The sequence below is a fragment of the Terrapene carolina genome, unplaced genomic scaffold (assembly GCF_002925995.2).
Source record: "Terrapene carolina triunguis isolate 2854851 unplaced genomic scaffold, T_m_triunguis-2.0 Scaffold62, whole genome shotgun sequence".
NCBI classification, from domain to species: domain Eukaryota; kingdom Metazoa; phylum Chordata; order Testudines; family Emydidae; genus Terrapene; species Terrapene triunguis.
Window position 1 is genome coordinate 36,117,114 of NW_020664413.1, and position 21,770 is coordinate 36,138,883.

At 37.8% G+C, this 21,770-nt stretch overlaps 1 protein-coding gene across 3 annotated transcripts; it reads left to right on the forward strand.

The window, feature by feature from the left end:
* The first annotated feature begins 1,089 nt into the window (after positions 1-1,089).
* On the forward strand, positions 1,090-21,455 carry BBS5 (Bardet-Biedl syndrome 5). 3 transcript variants are annotated; one of them, XM_024207455.2, is made up of 12 exons: positions 1,090-1,257; positions 5,173-5,255; positions 8,556-8,621; positions 10,531-10,580; positions 10,994-11,121; positions 14,365-14,500; positions 15,529-15,624; positions 16,185-16,247; positions 17,140-17,274; positions 17,394-17,477; positions 19,578-19,601; positions 19,719-21,455. In XM_024207455.2, exons 1-12 carry the CDS (start codon positions 1,196-1,198, stop codon positions 19,818-19,820), a joined length of 1,029 nt encoding a protein of 342 aa, XP_024063223.1. In that variant the 5' UTR covers positions 1,090-1,195; the 3' UTR covers positions 19,821-21,455. The 3 variants fall into 3 exon arrangements, with proteins under 3 accessions (XP_024063223.1, XP_024063377.1, XP_024063297.1); XM_024207609.2 differs by lacking the exon at positions 17,140-17,274; XM_024207529.2 differs by lacking the exon at positions 15,529-15,624.
* The last annotated feature ends 315 nt before the right edge of the window (positions 21,456-21,770 follow it).

Here is a 21,770-nt window from a genome sequence, read left to right on the forward strand (position 1 = left end):
ATCTGATCCATAATTTATGATCTTTTCTCAAAGTAACCTGATTGGAGATATGACATATTATATAAATGTTTGTGTATCCTTGGATGCTATTTATTATTTTGGAACTTTTGCTGTTGCTGGTGGAAATTAAGCAAAAGAGCGGGAACCAGTCCAACAGCTTTTCTGTATTTCCAAATAACACTTTTTTAAACGTATTCAGATGGGTAGAAGCAGATAGACTAGATGTCTCCAAATGTTCTTACCGAATTTCAGACTCTCCAGATATTTATGAATCCTGAAAAAGCTTTTAAAATTTAGTATTGCTAAACATTTTTATGAAGATCTCTTGGCATCTTCAAAACCCGAGTTTACAGAAAAGCAAGAGGAAGAAGTTAGACTCTTGCTAACTCAGATTGAAAACACCAGTCTGGTTCAAGAGGACCTACCCAGAAGAAAGCGAGTAGAGCTGTAGATGAGGTGAAGGAAGAGAGGAGAATACAAGGCAACAGCTGAAGGGGCTGAAACCCATCCCAGCCCCGTACCCAAAGCTGATTACAGCAGCAGGAGCCCTCTGCAGCCGAGAGACTCGACGTTCGTAACTTAATAGAAAGGCGGCTACATTTAAAGGCGTGAAGCGGTTTCCATTGGCAGAGCCGCCAGCAAACCCGCACAGCAGCGTCCAGTACTTGGTGGTGGCCGTTGTTGTCCAGTCAGCACAGGTTACAGACCCGGGTTTACAGTCAATTTCCTGGCAAGCTGGTGCCAGGCTTAGGGGATTCGGGGGGGCGGGGGGAAGAGGGTAAGACCCCCCGACCCTGGGTCTGCCCCCTGCCGCTGAGCCCAGAACAGCTCCGCGCAGGGAGCGATCAGCCCCGCAGCAGGCGGGCCCTGCGCGCAGCGGCCGCGGAGAGGGAAGGCAGTGGCTAGGGCTGCACTGAGCCAGCGGACACAACTCCAGCGCGAGCCCCCCGGCCCGTGAGGCGGCAGTAGCCGCGCGGCTCGGGGAGCTGTTTCGGGAGAAGCGCCGCGCGATGGGCGTGGAGGGAGCAGCCCCACCCCACGCTCTGCGGGCGGCGGCAGCTCCTCCCAACGGCGGTCGCGCCTGGGAAGTTTGGTCCTCGCTGCGCTACGTCGGCGAGTCGCCAAGACCGGTGCCGGACGCGGGAGAGAACTCCGCGGAGCCTTTGGCGGGCCCTGGCGAGGACCGTGGGGAGTGATGACGTCTGTGCTGGACGCGCTGTGGGAGGACAGGGATGTTCGCTTCGACATCTCGCCGCAGTGAGTGGCGCCCCCGGGCCTCCCCTCTGCGAAGCCTCCTTCAGCCCCGTTGCGGCGCCTGGTTCTCAGGGTGGCGGGGCCGCTTTGGGGAGCCTGGCGCGGCCCTGCCAGCCCGCTAGGGCCCGAGACAACTCCCGGCACAGCCTAGAGCAGGGGGCTGCCTTCGTCCAGAGAGGAGCCGCGCTGGTGACGGGTCACTTCGCGACGAAGTAGTGCATGCTGGGAGCAGCCGGGCCCTCCGGCTCGGATGTGCGGTCGGCATCCTTTTTTACAAGGGAGCAGTGCATGCTGGGAGGGAGCGGTGCAAGGGGATGCAGGGTCAGCCTGTGAAAGCCTGAAGGCTCGCGGGAGTCCTAGCACAGATACTAATCCTGCTATTTAAGTTTAGGGACTGGAGTGTAGTCAGGGCTCAGAAACAGGCAGTAGGTTGCTCATTCCGTGTACTAAATCCTCTGGGAAACTACTAATCTATTTTCCAGAATCTCCACTTTCATTTAAAATAAAAAGTAAGCAAAGAATCTCAAAAACGTGAACTAAGTGTAACCAATGCAAAGATGTCCGCATACAAAGATATATGCCACGTTCACTTAATCAAGGTGTTTACTTAGATGCCTACTGATAATGATTTTAAGTGTCAGCATTGCTATCTGTTTAATTCCTCATGCAAGAAAGCAGGATCTTCACAGATCTGTACTATTTAAAGAGTGAATCTCAGTTTGGTGCTACATGTAAGTGGCATTTTGGAAGATACTGCTTCCCCCGCCCCACGCATACACACTCACGATCCCAAGAAACCTAGCAGAGCCCACAGGCATACTGAAGCCACACCAAAGCTCACAGCACACTTCATGCGGGCAGGGGACTGGACTCGATGACCTCTCGAGGTCCCTTCCAGTCCTAGAATCTATGAATACATGTTTTGAACTTCTGCACAATCTAGAGTGATTAACTTCTCATTTTGGTGACTCAGATGGGTGAAGCTTGGAAGAGTACTTCTCCTCTCCCACAAATCTGACCCCTGTTTATAGAACACTTTGGCCTTCATTGTGTTTAAGGGTTACCATATTTCCGGTTCCCAAAAAGAGGACGCTGCCAAAGAGGGAGAGCTGGGGGGGAGGTTTACTCACTGTAGGTGGGAGTCAGTGTTGCCCCCCATCACTGTGGGAGGGTGGCTGGCACAAGCCCAGGATGCAGCAACAGCCATCGCAGATGTAGGGGAGGGACTAATCGGGAACGGGACCAATTGGGACCCTTTTTGAGCTGCAGCTTGTCTGCTCTGTAAAACCCCTGGACATTTCATTTTATTTTAAAAATCCTTCTGCACAGAGAAAGAAGGCTCAAAAAAAAGAGGCTATGTCTAGGAAAACCTGGACTTGTGGTACCCTAGTGTGCAAGGTCAGATGTCTGAAGCGATTTCAGAAACATACAGTTATCTCTTGAATAGTTAGTGTGCCTCTTGTTCTTTTTTATAGGAAAGTTGTCTTCTATTTAGTTTTTAAAAAAATCTTTAACTTATACGGTGTGTCGGGACATCATAGGAGCCAAAGCCTAGGGAATGGAGCGGGTCTTTGAAAGAGCATAATGAAACACACATCCTCTAAAATAATCATGATAGAGGAAAAAAATCAAAGTTCACATCAATAAGTATTTTCTACTAAGATCCATAGCTTGCTGGATAAGATTGAAGGATGCTTCATGGTGAGCGAACAAAATTAAAATTGCTCTGGAATTTGAACTTTACTGCTGCAGTGTTGCTGAAGAAGAATTTGGTCCGTGTATTTGGGCACGTGTATTCCTGAGTGTAGACTCAAAAGAAATGTACATATTAAGCTAATACACTAAAGCAGTGGTTCTTAACCAGGGGCACGTGTACCCCTGGAGGTACTCGGAGGTCTTCCATGGGGTACACCAACTCATCTAGATATTTGCCTAGTTTTAGAACAGGCTACATAAAATGCACTAGTGAAGTCAGTACAAACTAAAATTTCATAGACAACGGTTCGTTTATACTGTTCTATACATTGAAATGCAAGTACAATATTTATATGTCAATTGATTTTATAATTATATGGTAAAAATGAGAAAGTAAGCAATTTTTCAATAATAGTGTGCTGTGACACTATTTTTATGTCTGATTTTATAAGTTTAAGTTGAGGTGAAACTTGGGGGTACACAAGACAAATCAGGCTCTTGAAAGGGGTACAATATTCTGGAAAGGTTGAGAGCAGGGGTCGGCAACATTTCAGAAGTAGTGTGCCGAGTCTTCATTTATTCACTCTAATTTAAGGTTTCACGTGCCAGTAATACATTTTAATGTTTTTAAAAGGTCTCTTTCTATAAGTCTATAATATATAACTAAACTATTGTTGTATGTAAAGTAAATAAGGTTTTTAAAATGTTTAAGAAGCTTCATTTAAAATTAAATTAAAATGCAGAGCCCCCAGGACCGGTGGCCAGGACCCGGGCAGTGTGAGTGCCACTGAAAATCAGCTCATGTGCCGCCATTGGCACGCATGCCATAGGTTGCTTACCCCTGGTTGAGAGCCACTGCACTAAAACAACAAGTAGGAAAAAACCCTTCAGTTCAGCCAGAATAACAATAAAGTCACTATAATGGCTTTAGCTTATGGCAACAGATTTACCATTTAGACAATCCTGTGTAGCGTGTATTGCAGTAATCCTGTCTGGACTTAGAATTGCATGCATTGTGGTTTTTAGATTAGAGTAAAAAATCTAAAATCTGTAGTCTAGAAATATTTATAAAAAACAGTAAAACTCTTTCTTGATCAAGATTGACCCATTTGGACAGTGAGTTTGTACAACTATTTACCTACTCATCTATTCATTTGCTATCGGCCACTCTGTTCAATGCCAGAAACAATTGTGTAATACTAGACAGACAAGAACCGACACAGCTACTACGCTGCATAATGTTAGACATATTTTTAAAAACACAGTAGTCCTAGAATTCATTACTCTTATTGCAAACATTTATACAAATTGTAATATTTCTACCATATTAGCAAATCTTTGGTTCACATTCTTTTGTTCCAAATATTGGTGGCTTGTGCCCCATGTCCTCCCAGTCAATTATAAAATTAGCTGCACAACATGAAAATGAATGTGAAAGTAACATTTGTACAGCACTTTGAAAATATAAATAAGTGTTAAGTATTATTAAAATATTTTCTCTTGATTCACAAGTGACTAAAAATAACACATGGTAAATTACAAAGAAAAAAGAAAAGAAAACCAGGCAAAAATTTAATTGCTTGCTCTTCTCAGTGGACTACAGTTGAATTAAAACACATTAGCACTATATATTTGACTCAGTTTATTGTTTCCATGTGTTGAGTTTCTATGCAGTTATGTTCATTTGGTGTCCCCCTTCTGTTTTGGCCTTCCACCTATCCCGATGGTGTATCATCATGAATTTCAACACCCAATCAAATATCTACGTGACAAAATACTTAAAGTAGTAATGCCAAAAGAAAACCCATAAGTGAGAGTAGACAGCAAATAAGGCAGGGAATTGAAATTTAATTTGGTATCTAAAAAGCAACATGAGCTTTGAACTGTATGCCAACAGGCATCACTGTCATGGACTAATGAGATTGTATTTCCTCTCCATTGAAATTATACCTAGTAGGACCTGACTTTCAGATATGACAAACACATAGAGCTCTTACAGCAGCCCATGGAATATTGCATTTGTTGGGGAGAAGTTGTTAAGAAAGGGAATATGTGGGAGTAGAAATGATTACCACTTTGCAGGGCCCAAGAGAGTAAACCCAATAATATCTTAATTATACCTTATTTTGTTGTGTCTAGACCATAGTATTTTGTGATCTGTTTAAATGGAAATGAATAAATGAAATGATAATATCAAAAACAAATAAAATTACCTTGTTTTAGGCAAATGAAAATGAGACCAGGAGAGGTTCTTATAGACTGTTTAGATTCTATTGAAGATACCAAAGGAAACAATGGAGACAGAGGTAAGTGTGTACCTAATGAAATTCTCATCTTCTTAACTTCTAATTTGTTTAATCATTGAGGGTTTAAAGCAGCTGCCATTGAAGTTAATGGGAACACTCCCACTCACTTCAGTGGGAACAGGAGTGGATCCTGAATGCATAATTGTCAGAAAGACGGAAACAATTACACCATTAGAAAATGAAGTTATGTTATTTCTGAAAGGAAAATGCAGAACTATCAAGTAATGTTCTACAGTTGTCTGTGAATCTTGCAAGAGAGAGCTACTGTATGTATATCTAATATTGGTCATTAGTCTTCTCTCTGAAGATCATCTTAGGAAAACAAACATATAGACTATAATGCAGACTATACTAGCATACTTGTACTACCAGACAGAGAACATATATCTGTCCTCTCAAGGATATCCATCAGGTAGTGCATTAGGTGCCAATGGCATGGATTTGATGGAAAGCAAAATAGGTGATGGAAAGTCTGTACCTGTGGGTTTGTTTGGAATTGAAAGCCTGGTTAGGAGGCAATTCATTTGGGTTCAGTTTCCTCCCTAAAAACAACTTGATGATCTTAAGCTATAATCCTGCAGAAGGTTGTATAGGCCTGTACTACAACTGTATAATTTCTAGTTCTAGTGGGAACTTGTTTAAATTTTATAACACAAGAGGATTTCTTTTTTCAAGATTTATTGTACTCTCTAATTATCTCAGTGGTTTCTCCCATCATAGGTTAAGGTGCTTCTGTGGACAGAAAAAGTGGTAAATTCATCATAGAGTGTCATTGGACTAGGTTTCAAAATTGTACTATTATCAGGCAACTACATTTTAAAATGATACAGCCTATTTCTCAGAGGACTGTTAGAAATGGTAACAAAACCTTAATTTATCAAGTTGTTGCAGGAACTGGAACTCTTTAATTTGTTTAAATTAATTCATTAGCCATCCTGATGCAGGAGCTTAAATACAATGTGAGATCTTTTCATTATTGAAAAGCCCTTTAAGAGAAGAACCCACAGAGAAGAATAATTCCTTTGTCTCTACTTAGAGCAAAATGTTGGGCCTTTCTTATACAGTAGTAAGGGATATGCACCACTGTGATAGGGTCTTTGGGGGCCAGGCAGCCTAGCGGTTAGATCATTGGTTAGGGGCTGGAGGGGGGGGACCTGCCCTCCTTTCCCTCAGGTCCTGGCTCAGTCGTGGGCCACTCACACCCCTAGATAGGGGCGATGGATCTTGCTCCCAGCCATGAGGGGGGTGCTCCGGACCTGTTTTCTGAGTTGCTCCCTATGTAAGTCCTTTAGTTTGGGGCATGGCCCTGCTAGCCCAGTTTCCCCACAGTTGGAGCTTGGTGGTAGATTCCCCTTGGCAGGGGAAGAGTTACTTGCTTCCAGTGGCTGCGTTGCCAGGCAGTGCTGCATCTGTGCCTTCAGGCAGACACACAGAGAGTTCCTGCCTCTTCACCAATCAGTACCTGACTGAGCCAAGCTCCCTTTTTTTCTCCCCCTTCCAGGCCTGGCATTGGCTGCAGGTATAACAGGGTGGGGCTAGCTGAAACCACAGGTTTTCTTTATCCCCTGCTGTGCCTGGCAGCTATCTCTCTGCTCCTTCACAGCCACATAAGCTGCCTTCATTCTCAGCCAACCACTCCTGAAGATGGTTGGGCTGATGTGCAAGCAGAAGGAATAGAGGGGATTTGCATAAGGTCCATGGGTACAGGGCTACGTGGTAAAGTAGCTCATGTAAAGGAATTTCTCATCCTCCCACCCACCACCACAATGAGAGTGAAATCCATAATTGTTTTTTGTTTGTTTTTAGGGCTTACCTCTTGTGGGTATCGCTGGTGTATGGGAGTAGAACTGGGCAATAACTGACTTTTTGGTTCTCTGGCATTTCCCGGGGAGGGGGGAGGTGAGGGGGTTTCGATTTTTCTCTAAAACTGTAGATTACAAAAAACATTCAAGAAATCAGACATCAACAAAAACTTTGATTTGGAGCAAACACTTTTTTAAAATCTGAAATGTTTGGTTTCATTTCTGGGCATTTTTAACTTTTTAAAATAAAAGCAAAGGAAATTGAAGGGCTAGATTCACAAAATGACTAGAGGAGAAGGTAGTGGTGGTACCCCCCTTATAACCTTTAGGGCACTCTCCTTGGATGTAGAAGACCTATATTCAATTCTTCCATCTGCCTGCTGTGGAGAAGGAATTTGAAGGTAGGTCTCCCAGATTTCAGGAGAATCCCCTGTCCACTGGGCTGTGGGATATTGTGAAACAGGTCTCTCAGTCATTCCTGTTGAAGCTATTCTGCTTTGTATAAAATACTTGAATAGTCACTGGGCTAGAGAGAGAATGAGAATAAGTCTGACTTAGTGGTTAGGGCTTACCGGTTAGGGCTTACCTGAGGTGGGGAAGACCCAAGTTCAAGTCCCTGTTCTAAAGAGAGATTGAGAAAGACCTGCTCCAGAATACCCAGAACAGAGTGGTTGGGAAAGTCTTGTGCAATATGAGAGATCCAAGTTCAGATCCTTTCTCCACATCAGAGAGGGGGGAACTATATTTGGGTTTCTTTCGCATCCCAGGTGAGGGGCCTAATGCCTGGAGTAAAGGTTATAAGGAAGGCAGCTGCACTACTGTCACCACCATCGCCCCTGGCCATCCTGTAAATCTAGCCCCAAAAATCAAACATGTTGTCTCAGATATGTCAAAATCATTTGTTTTAACATTATCAAAGTTATTTTGTTTTTTGGTTTGACTGAAACTATTTGAAATAAGCGCACATTCGCAAATAGTTTTGACTAACCTGAAACTGCATTTTTTTTCAATGAATAAACTACTTAGTCAAAAAAATGCACCCAGCTCTATATGGGAAACTGTTTCCCTCCTTCCTGATTGCCACCATGAGAGATCTTTCTTAGAACAGGCCTTTAGTCCTTTCTCTAGATGACAACTCTATCTAAGAGTTGTTAGCCTGAAGCTCCCTTTTTGTGTGTGAAACCCATTTAAGGTTCACGACCACTATTGCACTGGTATCTGCGCAGTCACCTGGGGGAAACCCATTCCTCTAATAGGATCTTGACGTAGGTGCTGAACATGACTCAGTGTCATTCTAAGGTGGTAATGAACTCTATCTAAAATAAAGGTTTTTACAACAAAAGAAAGATCAGTATTGGCATTTGGTTTGTAGGGGTTTTCAGGAAAGGAAGCAGTTCTTATGTTTAAATTTAAAGTTTTGTGGAGTAACTTTGAAATCCCACGTTTAATCTGGACAGTTGTCAAATTTAATGAAAAATGTTGCACTCTTTGTTTCCAGGTAGACTTCTAGTGACAAATTTACGGATTATTTGGCACTCATTGGCATTACCTAGAGTCAATCTCTGTAAGTATCCCCTTTAGTTAAGATGAATAAAGTTTTGTGTTTTCTTATATGGTAGTATGCTGAATTTTCACAACAGTAATGAGGATAGCAATAAAGTTATAGTCTAATATTGTGTGCTACTGCAGAGTCTTCAGTCTCCCATTGCTACCTAACCTGGGTATAATCCAGCAGTATTCATTATTCCTTTCAGTAATATAGGAACTGATATAATAATTCCTAGATAAACTGTCAATGTTTAATAACTATTTCTCAAACTAGAATTCTGAAGATCACAACAGAGTGTGTTATAGTTTTCCTAAAGTCTGTGGAATTTGTAGGTTTGCCTAGGAAGAACTGTTTCATTTTACTGTACTTTGAATTGCCCACTTGTCATATCAGTATATGCTGTTGCCACTTCTTTATTTTGATTTAGTCTTGATCCTCGTTTTTTCTCTCCTCAGAAACATATCATTTACTGTTATGGGCCCTGTTTCATCAGGCTACTTAAACACATGTCAAACTTCAGTTACACGAGTAGTCAATGAAACTGCCCAGGTGCTTAAAGTTAAGCATGTTCTTAAGTAGCTTGCAGAACGGTAGTGTGTGTCGTGGTACATTTGTTCAGCAGGCATTTTGCTCCAGATACTCAATTTCCAGTAGCCAAGAAAGTAGAAGTCCTGATGCTCACAAACTCAACCCTCCTACATTGTATTATGTATTTGTGGTGGTATTTTTTGCCAAGTTATATAAAGTTTGCTTCTGGTCTCAAGGACAGATTCACCCCTGCTATAGGCAGAGGCAATTCTATCCTTCAACTTTTTAGATATTTTAAAAATTGATTATCTGTCAAAGTAATGCATTATCTATTACATGTAAGGTAATTTATTGACAAATAAAAGGAAGTATTAATGAGTGAGTGAGTTTGCTAATTCTAGATTTCACAGTGGACATCAGTGTAGGTGCTGAATGATGACCTTGAGAGTAGTATTGATATGTGCAAAAATACCAGGAAAGACTGCCTTGTGTATCATGTAAAGATATAAGCATCCTCATCCTTTTGCCTGCCACCATACCCTAGTTTTCAAGACTGCAAAATCTCCTCACAACTAGCTCCCTAGTTGTCCTTTACTTATTTCATTGTTGCAGCCTTATTCTATATAAATTATATTTATATAAATTTCTATAAATATTTTCTAGTGGAAAGATTAAAAACGGAGAAGGCTGTGAATGCCTTGACCCTACTCTTTTGACTATGCTTACTTTTAATAACCATTTTTTAAGATTTCTTGGACTCTTTGGACCCTTATCCTTTATCATATTTCCTAGAAGTCCCCCTGTTCATTCACAGCTACTTTCAACTCATTTTCTATTATAAAAATTAAGGTCCCAATCCTGCTGCCCTTACTCAGATGAATAGACCAATATACTTTAGGTAGGGCTTGGGCCTGCTCCTATTGCAATCAGTGACAAAACACTGATTGGCTTCAGATTGGGCCCCTAACTATGTCAGTAGGTCTGCTCAGATGAAGAACTGAAGGACTGGGGTCTTAGTTTTTAATAACACAAACTGTTGTGGTCAGGGCAATAAAGCATTTTTAAAATTTTACCTTTTTTTTTTCCCCTCTGTCCCCTCATTCTCTTCTTTTCAGACACACTATCCATTCCCTCACCCAAACTGCTTCTATTTTTTTGCACTCTTAGCTCCTGGGATCCTCACAACAATATTAATATAATGGTGGTAGGGATTTTTGTTTTTAAGCGTGAGATTCTAGCTGGGAACAGGTTTGACATAATGTAAAAGGCCCAGCCAGCCTATCATAATGTGGGCTTTTCACAATCAGTGTCCCAAAGAATGCTCTAACTGTATTGTTCTATATAACAGAATTTTCTTCTGATCAAAACTGTGCTTTTTTCCCCCCACAATTTTTAGCTGTTGGTTACAACTGCATTATAAATATAACTACGAGAACCGCTAACTCAGTAAGTTTCAAAATACTTCTTAAATTAAAAAGGTGTAAAAGTACCATAAACACTCATTGCACTATATAAATAATCTGAAAGTTCATCTTTAATCATAGAAATAAAATAGTAGTGAATTTTTTATTTTAAATATTTAGACATAAACTTTTAATTTTATAAGGAGAGGGTTTATTATTACAAGAATCTTGGGGGGGAAATAGTGACTTTGGTGGGGCCAGGATTTCTATAACCAGGGGGCCAGGAAGTCAGTGTAAAACTTCCATAGACTGCTCTGGGGCCAGAATTTCACCTTAAGTGATTATAATTAGAATATGACAAAAAAAATGGTATGCTTGGATTGTTGATTCTCTGTGTTGTTTACAATCAAGATTCTGTAATGTCAAAATGTTAAATATTAATAATTTTTCTTATAGAAACTACGAGGCCAGACAGAAGCTCTTTATATATTAACTAAATGTAACAATACACGATTTGAGTTCATATTTACTAATGTGGTTCCTGGGAGTCCCAGACTTTTCACTTCAGTTATTGCTGTACACAGGTACCATACTTAAAATAATGTTAAAATTATAGTAACTCAAGTATATATGCAGAATTGGGGATTGCTGTCACTGATGGACGCATCACATACTCTCACATACGTAAAGTCCACAGAAGTATTTGAAATACGAGCAAGGAATCTTAAAATGTGAGGTGGAGGGATAGGGGGCAGAAAGTCTGAGTCCAATTAAATGAATAAATACCGTAAAACGCATTTCATTCATATGTGTTATTGGCCAGGGACGATATCCCACACTCTGGCTCAGCCAAAACTTTCACTCAAATTGGAATGTGGCTTGAGTGAAGACTGCAGGCTCTGGCCCTAGCACGGAACAAGTTACAATAACCAGTGCAAACCTGAGAAAAAAAATTCCATTGGAACAGTTATCAATTATTAGGTGAAACTAAAATTATTGGATTCTTATACTGGGTCATTCTTGCATTCTGTTAAAGATTCACTAAGTAGTTTTGTCTTAACTTTGTTTTGATTTAAATAAAATTTGTCAATTGATTTGCATCAAAAAACATTCATCTTGCCTTCATAAATGACCTGGAATTTGCTTGAATTAGGGCTGTCGATTAATCGCAGTTAACTCGTGCGATTAACTCAAAAAAATTAATCACGATTAATCACAGTTTTAATCGCACTGTTAAACAATAGAATACCAATTGAAATTTATTACATATTTTTGGACGTTTTTCTACATTTTCAAATATATTGATTTAAATTACAACACAGAATACAAAGTGTACAGTGCTCACTTTATATTATTTTTGCACTGTAAAAGTGATAAAAAAATGGTATTTTTTCAGTTCACCTCATACAAGTACTGTAGTGCAATCTCTTTATCGTGAAGGTGCAACTTATTAATGTAGGGTTTTTTTGTTACATAACTGCACTCAAAAACAAAACAATGTAAAAATTTAGAGCCTACAAGTCCACTCAGTCCTACTTCTTATTCAGCCAATCGCTAAGACAAACAAGTTTATTTACATTTAAGGGAGATAATGCTGCCGGCTTCTTATTTACAATGTCACCTGAAAGTGAGAACAGGCATTCGCATGGCACTTTTGTAGCTGACATTGCAAGGTATTTACATGCCAACTATGGTAAACATTTGTATGTCCCTTCATGCTTTGGGCACCATTCCAGAGGACATGCTTCCATGCTGATGATGCTTGTTTAAAAAAATGCATTAATTAAATGTTGACTGACTCCTTGGGGGAGAATAGTATGTTTCCTGCTCTGTTTTACCCACATTCTGCCATGTATTTCATATTATAGCAATCTCGGATGATGACCCAGCAAATGCTTTTTGTTTTAAGAACACTCACTGAGATTTGACAAAACGCAATGTGAGATTTCTAAAGATAGCTACAGCACTCGACCCAAGGTTTAAGAATCTGAAGTGCCTTCCAAAATCTGAGAGGGACGAGGTGTGGAGTATCTTTCAGAAGACTTAAAAGAGCAACACTCTGATATGGAAACTATAGAACCCAAAACACCAAAAAAGAAAATCAACTTTCTGCTGGTGGCATCTGACTCAGATGATGAAAGTTAACATGCGTCAGTCTGCACTGCTTTGGATCGTTATCGAGTAGAACCCATTATCAGCACGGATGCATGTCCTCTGGAATGGTGGTTGAAGATGAAGGGACATATGAATCTTTAGCACATCTGGCACATAATTATCTTGCGACGCCAGCTACAACAGTGCCATGCAAACGCCTGTTCTCACTCTCGGGTGACGTAAACAAGAAGTGGACAGCATTATCTCCTGCAAATGTAAACAAACTTGTTTGTCTGAGGCCTTGTCTACACTACAGGGGGAGATTGATGTAAGTTACGCAACTTCAGGTACGTGTGGGGTCCACACTACTCTATGTCTTCCATCGACTCCCCTTACGCTTCTCGTTCAGATGAAGTACATGAGTCGATGGGAGAGCGATCTGTGGTTGATTTAGCAGATCTTCACTAGACCTGCTAAATCGACTGCCGATGCATTGATTGCCACGCATCGATCCCCTGGTAAGTGTAGGCAGTGACTGGCTACACTAGAAGTAGGACTGAGTGGACTTGTAGGCTCTAAAGTTTCACATTGTTATATTTTTTGAATGCCCTTTTTTTTGTACATAATTCTACATTTGTAAGTTCAACTTTCATGATGAAGGGATTGCATTGCAGTACTTGTATGAGGTGAATTGAAAAATACCATTTCTTTTGTTTTTTACAGCATAAATATTTGTAATCAAAAATAAATATAAAGTGAGCTACACTTTACATTACATATAAAGTGTGTTGTAACTGTAATATATTTGAAAATGTAGAAAACATCCAAAAATATTTAAATAAATGGTATCCTATTATTGTTTAACAGTGTGATTAATCGCACGATTAATAGTGATTAATTTTTTTAATTGCACAATTAATCACAATTAATTTTTAATCGCTTGACAGGCCTAGTTTGAATACAAAAGCTTAAGTTCTATAAATAATGATTTTAAGCAATTCCTATGGTTTAAAGTAGCCTGTATGATATCAGTGAGAAAAAACTTTCTGATTTCTAAATAAACTAGAGCTAATTTCAATATTCAACTTCTTTGAAGGTTAAAAACTAATATTAATAAGTAAAGTACACTTTTAATTGAAATATTTGCATAGGAGTAGTGAATTATTTAGTGTAAATTGAGGAATCATGACTGGATTGAAAAGCCCATTGGGGCCAGGATTTCACCCCTAAAGAATACGTTATATAGATGTGAACATGTACATAGTCTAATGACATGAACACTGACCTACACTATATACATAATTAAAAATTGTGGAATAATGATTTGTGTATATCTTCTACATACAGCATATTTGTGCCTGATCGGAGTTGAAAATTAAATGTTTCCCAATGACCATACTGTATATAATGTGTGAACAGCAAGGCTTTGGTTTCATTTTAACAGCTGAAAGAGCAGAACTGTAAGGTGCAGAAAAGTGACAGCATGCATCAGAACACTGCAAAAGACCAAAATTGATTTCAAGCTAAAAAGTAATTTTTAAAATGTTTTGTTTAGTTTAAAAAAAAAATTAACATAGCTATTCTACTTAGTGAAGGTTTATTAAAATTTCTGAACTTATTTGTAGAATGTAGATAATTGAAGTGGGAAGTTTGAAATATTTTATATACCTGTGTTAACATGAACTATGAAAGACATTGAAATCTTCAGCTTTGGCATGTATTTTTATTTGTAGAGCTTATGAAACTTCTAAAATGTACCGTGATCTTAAGCTAAGAAGTGCATTGATTCAAAACAAGCAACTGAGATTATTACCACAAGAACAAGTATATGACAAAATCAATGGAGTCTGGAATTTATCTAGTGACCAGGTATAATTAAAAGAGTATATGCAGTTTTACTAAAACTTTGCTTTGTTTTTCATCTTCCTAGCAACTGTACTATTATAGTTCTATAACCTCACAGGAATTCTCTTTTGGTTCAGTTCATGAGTGGGTTACATGAGAAGCAGTCTATCCTGTGTATGCTATTCAGTATAACAGAGTACTCCTCGTAGCAACCTGTCATGACATTTGTGAGAGAGTTTTTCAGCTCTGTATACAAGGAATTAGATACACAGCTCCTATTAACAAGAAGTATTTGAGAGCCTAATTCTCTGTGTATCATTCTGAAAGTATACCCTGCTATTTCTAAAACACTTTGCTGCATATTTGTATAATCTACTTGCAGTTTTTGACTGCATGTTTTCCTTTGTTTTTTAGTTGCTAACAACTAAAAACATTGGAATAGAAGATTATTTCTTGGGGATGGGGTGAGACTAGGAGTTGCAAGTGATATGTACAATATGTCGGTGTTATTCTCCAGGGAACTACTTATTTGTACTTGTTTAGGGCATGGAAAAAATGGAAGCTGTTATTTGTCTGTGTAATTTTAGTCCAAAATGGGCATTACATCAGTCTTGATGAATAAGAGTTCTTTTCTCTATGCTCCAGTTTTGATTTTGGCACACATGTCCACAGTTGCCTAAATTTAACGCACATGCCATTGTACTTGTACAGTATGCCAGTTCTGGAACTCTACAGTGAACAACACTTGAAAGTTTCACATTCTCCTCTAAGGTTCACTGTGCTGTAGTGTGATCCTGGCTTGCTGCAGTAATAGCAATCCCCCAAGGGTTTTCACCACTTAAGTAGTGATAGTCTTTTTTAAGATCTTCTCCTGCTCCCATTAAAATCAGTGGTAACACTCCCATTGACTTCAGTTAGGCAGCATCAAATCCTAATTGAACTGAATGCAGAGTTCCATTATATTAGCATTTCAGTGGAGGATCTGAGTAGGGTCTGCAAATGAGAACAGGCCCTACATTTCAAAAGAATTCTGATATATCTATTTTTTACAGGGAAATCTGGGGACCTTTTTCATTACTAATGTGAGAATAGTTTGGCATGCAAATATGAATGACAGCTTTAATGTCAGCATACCATATCTGCAAATTGTAAGTATCTTAACCTCAACAATCCTTTTAAAACCTAAATACTGTATGATATGGGTCAAATTCCAACCTTCAATTCACACACCTAGCTCATATTGAACTTAATGGGAGTTGCATGTCCTTATCTGAGGGAAGATTTGGCCCTATTAATATCTGTTGTAGAGCAGATTTTTCTGTCCAAATTCCTTGAAAAAAAAAAATCAAGCCTGTCAGGATCAGGAGCCAGATCCTTGGATCTGATCTGCATTTCTGATTTCCATGGTGCTTACCATGCTGCTGCTGCTCCAATGCCAGTAGTGTACACCAATGTATGTGACCTCTGGAATTCATCTTTTGATCCAAGGTTTCAGAAAGGAACACTGCCAAGACCTTGCCATCATTTCTGATGGAATACTCCTCCACTGGATGTCAGTGGTTCAGATTTGGAATTCCAAATGGCTGAAGATGCCACGTATTCAGAACTGATAATTGCAGTTAATAGTATTAACAAATTGTTTGTATCAAGGAATTAAAGAACACCATTTTTAAAAAACACATTTTACCTCTTTTTACTTTACAACCAGCGTTCAATAAAGATTAGAGACTCAAAGTTTGGCTTGGCACTTGTCATAGAAAGTTCTCAGCAGGTAAGATGATTTAATAGCATTCTTTAGTTATTTTCATTTTTACCTATGTAGCTATGCAATTCTGATATTCACTGTGCTATTTTTAGACAATGAATAGACTGAACTCCTATATGCTCTTTAGAGTTTAAACTCAAGAAAACTTGGCTACATAAGAGGCCAAAATTGTGGTGAAAATATGGCTGTTGAGTTACGAATTTATTGAACAAAGATTTTGATGAATGAACCACCAGCTGATTAATAAGGTCTCTGACTGAAACACGAACTGGCCAGCATGGCCAGTTAATTTGTTATTTATTTAGGTAATGCCTTGTTACACAGGAACTCTAGTTTAGGGAGAGTAATAATGGATTACTTTTAGCACTGTGCAGCTAAAAAATATAGCTATTAAAAAAACATTATGTCTTCTTTGCTACTCTGTGTAAAAGATTGGTAATTTCTTCTACTGGTGACCATGATCAAAAACGTTTCTACAGTTGAAAAAACTATTTTTGGCTACATCAAATGCATTCATTATAACTGAAAAGCTACTTTCATAATAGCACTTATGATCTAATGGATTAAGCATTTATTGAGCAGCTCGAAACTCCTGAATACAGATCCTAGCCTTGCCACTGATTTTCAGTTTTCTCTGTTTCCCATCTGTAAAACAGAATAGTAGTGCATAACTTTTAGACTTCACAGAGCGTGAAATCCTAGCCCACTGGAAGTCCATGGGCCAGAATTTCACCCGGGGTTTGTACAGCAGTTTGAAATTTATAAAATGCTTATATAAAAGTCCTCATTGTTAGTATTAAGAAATGCCGGTCAAGAGGAAATACTTTTTCTGTAAGTATATATCTTTTATATAGTAAAAAAATAATTCATTTGAGTACATATTTTTATTTTCTTGTAGAGTGGAGGATATGTACTTGGTTTTAAAATAGACCCTGTGGAGAAACTACAGGAGGCAGTGAAAGAAATAAATTCACTGCATAGAGTTTACTCAGCTAGCCCTATATTTGGAGTGGATTATGAAATGGAAGAAAAGGTATTCTATTCCTTTTATTACAGAAGCTACATGCAGCATTGCACTAACAGAAGAAATAAAATTATATTAAAAACATTATATATAAATGTATTTGTTTACTTCATTGTCTCAATTTACAGCCTCAACCTCTTGAAGATCTGACAGTAGAACAGGTTCAGGATGATGTGGAAATAGAATCTGATGAACAGACAGATGCTTTTGTGGTAAGCTTCTCCAGAAAAACAAATTGTTTGATTATTTAAATATAAATCATTTATAGACTTGGGTTCCTACTAAAAGCTATGTTGGGTCTTCTGATGTTAAATAACATATTTAAATGTCTTTTGGGCATAAAGTCCAAAACTATGTAGTCTCTAACTGTAAACTCTAACTTTTTCAACATTCTCTTTAGAAAGAGCTATATTTCAAATGGTTATTGACAGTCAAGGTAGTTGGTATTTAAAGTAGCAGTCACAAGCAACTAGCAGCATGCTTTAAGGTCCAGCAGGGTCTAAAAGCTTGTAGTTTAATCAGGTCATACAGATATTAAAATTAAGTCTTCTTTCTGGGCAGATTGATATGATAGTGTTGTATCTAGAAGGTTGCCTCAGTATTTGCCCCCACAAGATTTTAGGAAAAGGTAACATTAAATGTTGTCCCTAAACCTAATATGAAGAAGTGATGAGTACCCATAACTTCCATTGATACAAACACAAGAGCATATATTGATGAGGTGGAGTCTCTTCTGAAATTATTTTAAATGTAGTCCTTTCCCTACATCCAGAAACTATTTTTTAGTATAAACAGAAGAGCGCACAAGTATTTTTATATGGTAGCCTAACCCAAAATACACATTGTCATAGCTTACCTTTGAAATCTGATAGACTCAACAATCCTAAAACCAACCCTACTAGTCTGCCCTTACTTTTCTTCTTTCCTATCCCTTATCTGTCCTGCTAACCTTCATCTTTTTTCTCTCTCTATCTTTCCTTTCTCTTCTTTCAGTCTGTAATTTCCTTTCCTTTTTTCCTCTTTCCTTCTATGTGGTTTTTTTTTTTTTTTTTTTTTTTTGGCTTCAGTGTCGGGAGTACTTTTATTTCTATGAGATTGTCATCACAGTTACAATCCTTTTCTCTTATATTTGGATTTTGTCTGGATTATCCATGCCTTTGAATTACTTTGAATTAATCTAATGTGCTCTGTATTTAAGTATCCTAGGATAATATTTGGAAGCTATAGCTGGTACAGAATGCAGTGATCTACTTGCCACAGGGAACATATTTCATCTGAATTCCAGTCTTCTATTGTAATTGAAGACGTTAGTATTCTGTACAGTCCCATGTGATTTTAGGCCTATTTGGGAAAATGCCTTGGCCCAGCAAGACAGCTGAGGTCAGCTGAGACACTTTTTGCTAAGTCCCTAGATTTAAAGGTCTAGGAGCTGCTGGCATGGACCTCTCAGAGAAGAGCCATTAACGCTGGAATTTGCTTTCCCTGCTTGTCCAAGACTCAGTCAGATTTTTAGGGGATGGTATAAAGCCCACCTCTTTATACAGGTCTTTGCCTGAGACAGGAATGACTTTGCTTAAGTGTTAGATTAGCCCATTAGTGTTGTTGACTAATCATTTTGATAATAGCAGCAAAGAGTCCTGTGGCACCTTATAGACTAACAGACGTATAGGAGCATCTGAAGAAGTGGATATTCACCCACAAAAGCTCATGCTCCTATACGTCTGTTAGTCTATAAGGTGCCACAGGACTCTTTGCTGCTTTTACAGATCCAGACTAACATGGCTACCCCTTTGATAATGTTATTTTTAATTTTTGTGAACATGCCCCAAGATGATATGAAGGGCCCATTTTTAGAAATTGAATAGTAAATGTTGCTGCATGTGCAGAAGGAACTATCAGTTCTGCCTCCATTTTATTATGAATAACAGACATTTGTTATAACAGATATTTTAGCAGTTATTTAGATTGACTGTTTCATATTAAGTCACTGCTTTCTGGTTGAAGTTTTGCATAGTAAATTTCAACCCAGAGTGAATTTTTAGTCTTCTTTATAAAATGAAAGTAAAAGATTCTACCAAGCACACATGTAAATCTCAGAAAACATGCCAAATGCAGTTTTAAATAAGACATTGTTTAACACTGAAATTCTTTTTAAAATGGAAAGTTAATAGAACTGAGAAGCCTAAAGTATCTCTGTATAGGTATAAAAAAAATATTAATGGGAAATGGGAAAGTATTTTTTAAATTGCATATAGGAAAACAATTTTAAATCATTTAGGTGGGTTTATGATACTTTTTTTTTCTTTTTGTAGGCTTACTTTGCAGATGGTAATAAGGTAAGAACACTTTAACATTGTAAAATGCATATTATTTAATAATTCACTATTCGCAGATTCTAATGAAACTTGTCTTTTATTTGTTCCTCCTCCCTATGCCCTTCGCCTCCAAAAAAGCAACAAGATCGGGAACCTGTATTTTCAGAAGAACTGGGACTGGCAATAGAGAAACTGAAGGATGGATTCACGCTTCAGGGACTCTGGGAAGTAATGGGTTGATTTAGATTTAACATTATTTTCCTAATCAATGCAAGGCATGTAGTCACTATGTTACCACCAGATCTTTAGGAAGACTGAAAATATTTGAGTAAGACAGAACTACTATACCAAAGAGAAGGAACATATAAATATCATACAATGCATAGTTAACTTATTTTGGGAAAGAAAACTTGTTAAACAAATTGTACATTTGTAAAAATTGTATTATGTGTATTTTTAATATATTTCTTGTGCTAAAGTTTTAAATTATTTATTTGCTTATATAAAAAAGGTACTGATCTATAATTGTATCTAAATAACATTTCCATTGCATCTTTTGTGACACAGTCTTAAAATGTTATTTAGGGGAATAAACAAAAATATATTAATATGGGCAACTTTTTTTTTTTTTTTAAAGAAAGAATAGTTGTGTCATTGTGGCAGTATTGTGGTATTTGATATCATTTTGCCAAAGTACTGTACTATTCCAAGTGTAACTGCTAGTTTTCGTATTACATATAGAACTTCATGTACTGTATATCAATCATCATTCCAGGTACTAATTTTCATCCAAAGACTCCAGTACAAATTTTTTTTTCCAGAAACCACTGACTTGTTTGTTTTTCAAAGGAGATAATCAGGAAAGAATCACACACTACATATCTTTTGCTTCTGACCCATCAGACCTTTAAAATGTTGTGTTACATGCAGAGAGAATTGAGTCATTTATTGTTTAAAGGGGAGATGCAGCTGTTATGTTTTTTAGTGAGATGAGATCTTACACACTATTTCCTATAAATGGAAAAAGTGAAATGAGCTCTCCTTTCAGCTGTTGTTTTAGCAGCTGACTGCACCAGTGACTTCACTGTGGTATGGAAAGGAAGAAAAGCCTATTAAATATTTGTGTAAAACTTAGATATATATAAAACTATAATTAAATGAAATCCTGTTTATATCAAATGTATTTATAAAAGTTGATGCCCAATCCTGTTCCCATTTAAGTCCTATTAATGGGTGTTTTGCCATTGACTTCTGTGGGAGCAAGATCAAGCCCTTCATCACTAAAGTACGTTAAAGAAATTCTAGGTTGTTAAACTTCTACATTTCCAAATGTAATAGAAATCTAAGCCTTCCCTGCCTAAATTCTGAAACTTTTAACAAAAATAATTTGTGAGTACCTAACTCACGTATATTTTGCAAATCTGCTCTTCTTACTTTGTTAAACTATTAACAGTTTGTACTGTTAATACAAAGCTTCTTTTTCTCAATTTTTAGTGTTGTGAGAATTCTCATTGGTTAAAGAATTTTCATTTCTGGCATTTTTTTTTTTTTTTTTTTTTTTAATTTTCTATTCTGTCTCTAATGTACCTATTACCTTCATTTTAAAAGGATAGAGGATACCTTTTACTAATACCACTTTTAATGTCTCCCTAAAATGAAAACTTAAAAACAAATATTGGGGAGAGGGGGAAGGGAAGTGATAATATGTCTAGGAAAATGATCTGGAGTGAGAATTACATTTTAAGAATAAAAAAATTGGAGCTTCATTTGTAAATGATATTTTAAAATAATTAAGTGGAATTTTGCTTGGAGATTCTTTTCATATTTTAGCTTGCAAACAAATTACCATGTATTGTTTTAAGTAGAAATCCAAAATAAAATACATATTTTTCATTACATTATTTCTCCAGAACTGAATTATGAAAAAATACCCTAGCACAAAATATCTGTCTCTAATGAATCACAATGAATTTTACTCAGAATGAAGTACCAGACATTCATACTGGGCGACTTTTGTGAAGCAATCTCTTTAAAAAGCATTTTCTGTGAATCCACTGTGAATAGACATAACATCATAGCTGCTAACTTTACCCTTTACAGATAATACTTCTATTTCAGAGTATTCTGTAATGTGTTTATATTTGAGACCTGATTCATAGCTATTTCCTTAAAGACCAGACTCTGCCATCC

What these genes read in the sequence shown, in the direction of transcription:
- BBS5 (XM_024207455.2), top strand. Translation starts at nt 1,196, where the DNA reads ATGACGTCTGTGCTGGACGCGCTGTGGGAGGACAGGGATGTTCGCTTC. An exon ending in CGCTTCGACATCTCGCCGCA is followed by an intron (nt 1,258 to 5,172) that starts GTGAGTGGCGCC and finishes ACCTTGTTTTAG; the next exon opens with GCAAATGAAAATGAGACCAG. An exon ending in ACTTTGCAGATGGTAATAAG is followed by an intron (nt 19,602 to 19,718) that starts GTAAGAACACTT and finishes CCTCCAAAAAAG; the next exon opens with CAACAAGATCGGGAACCTGT.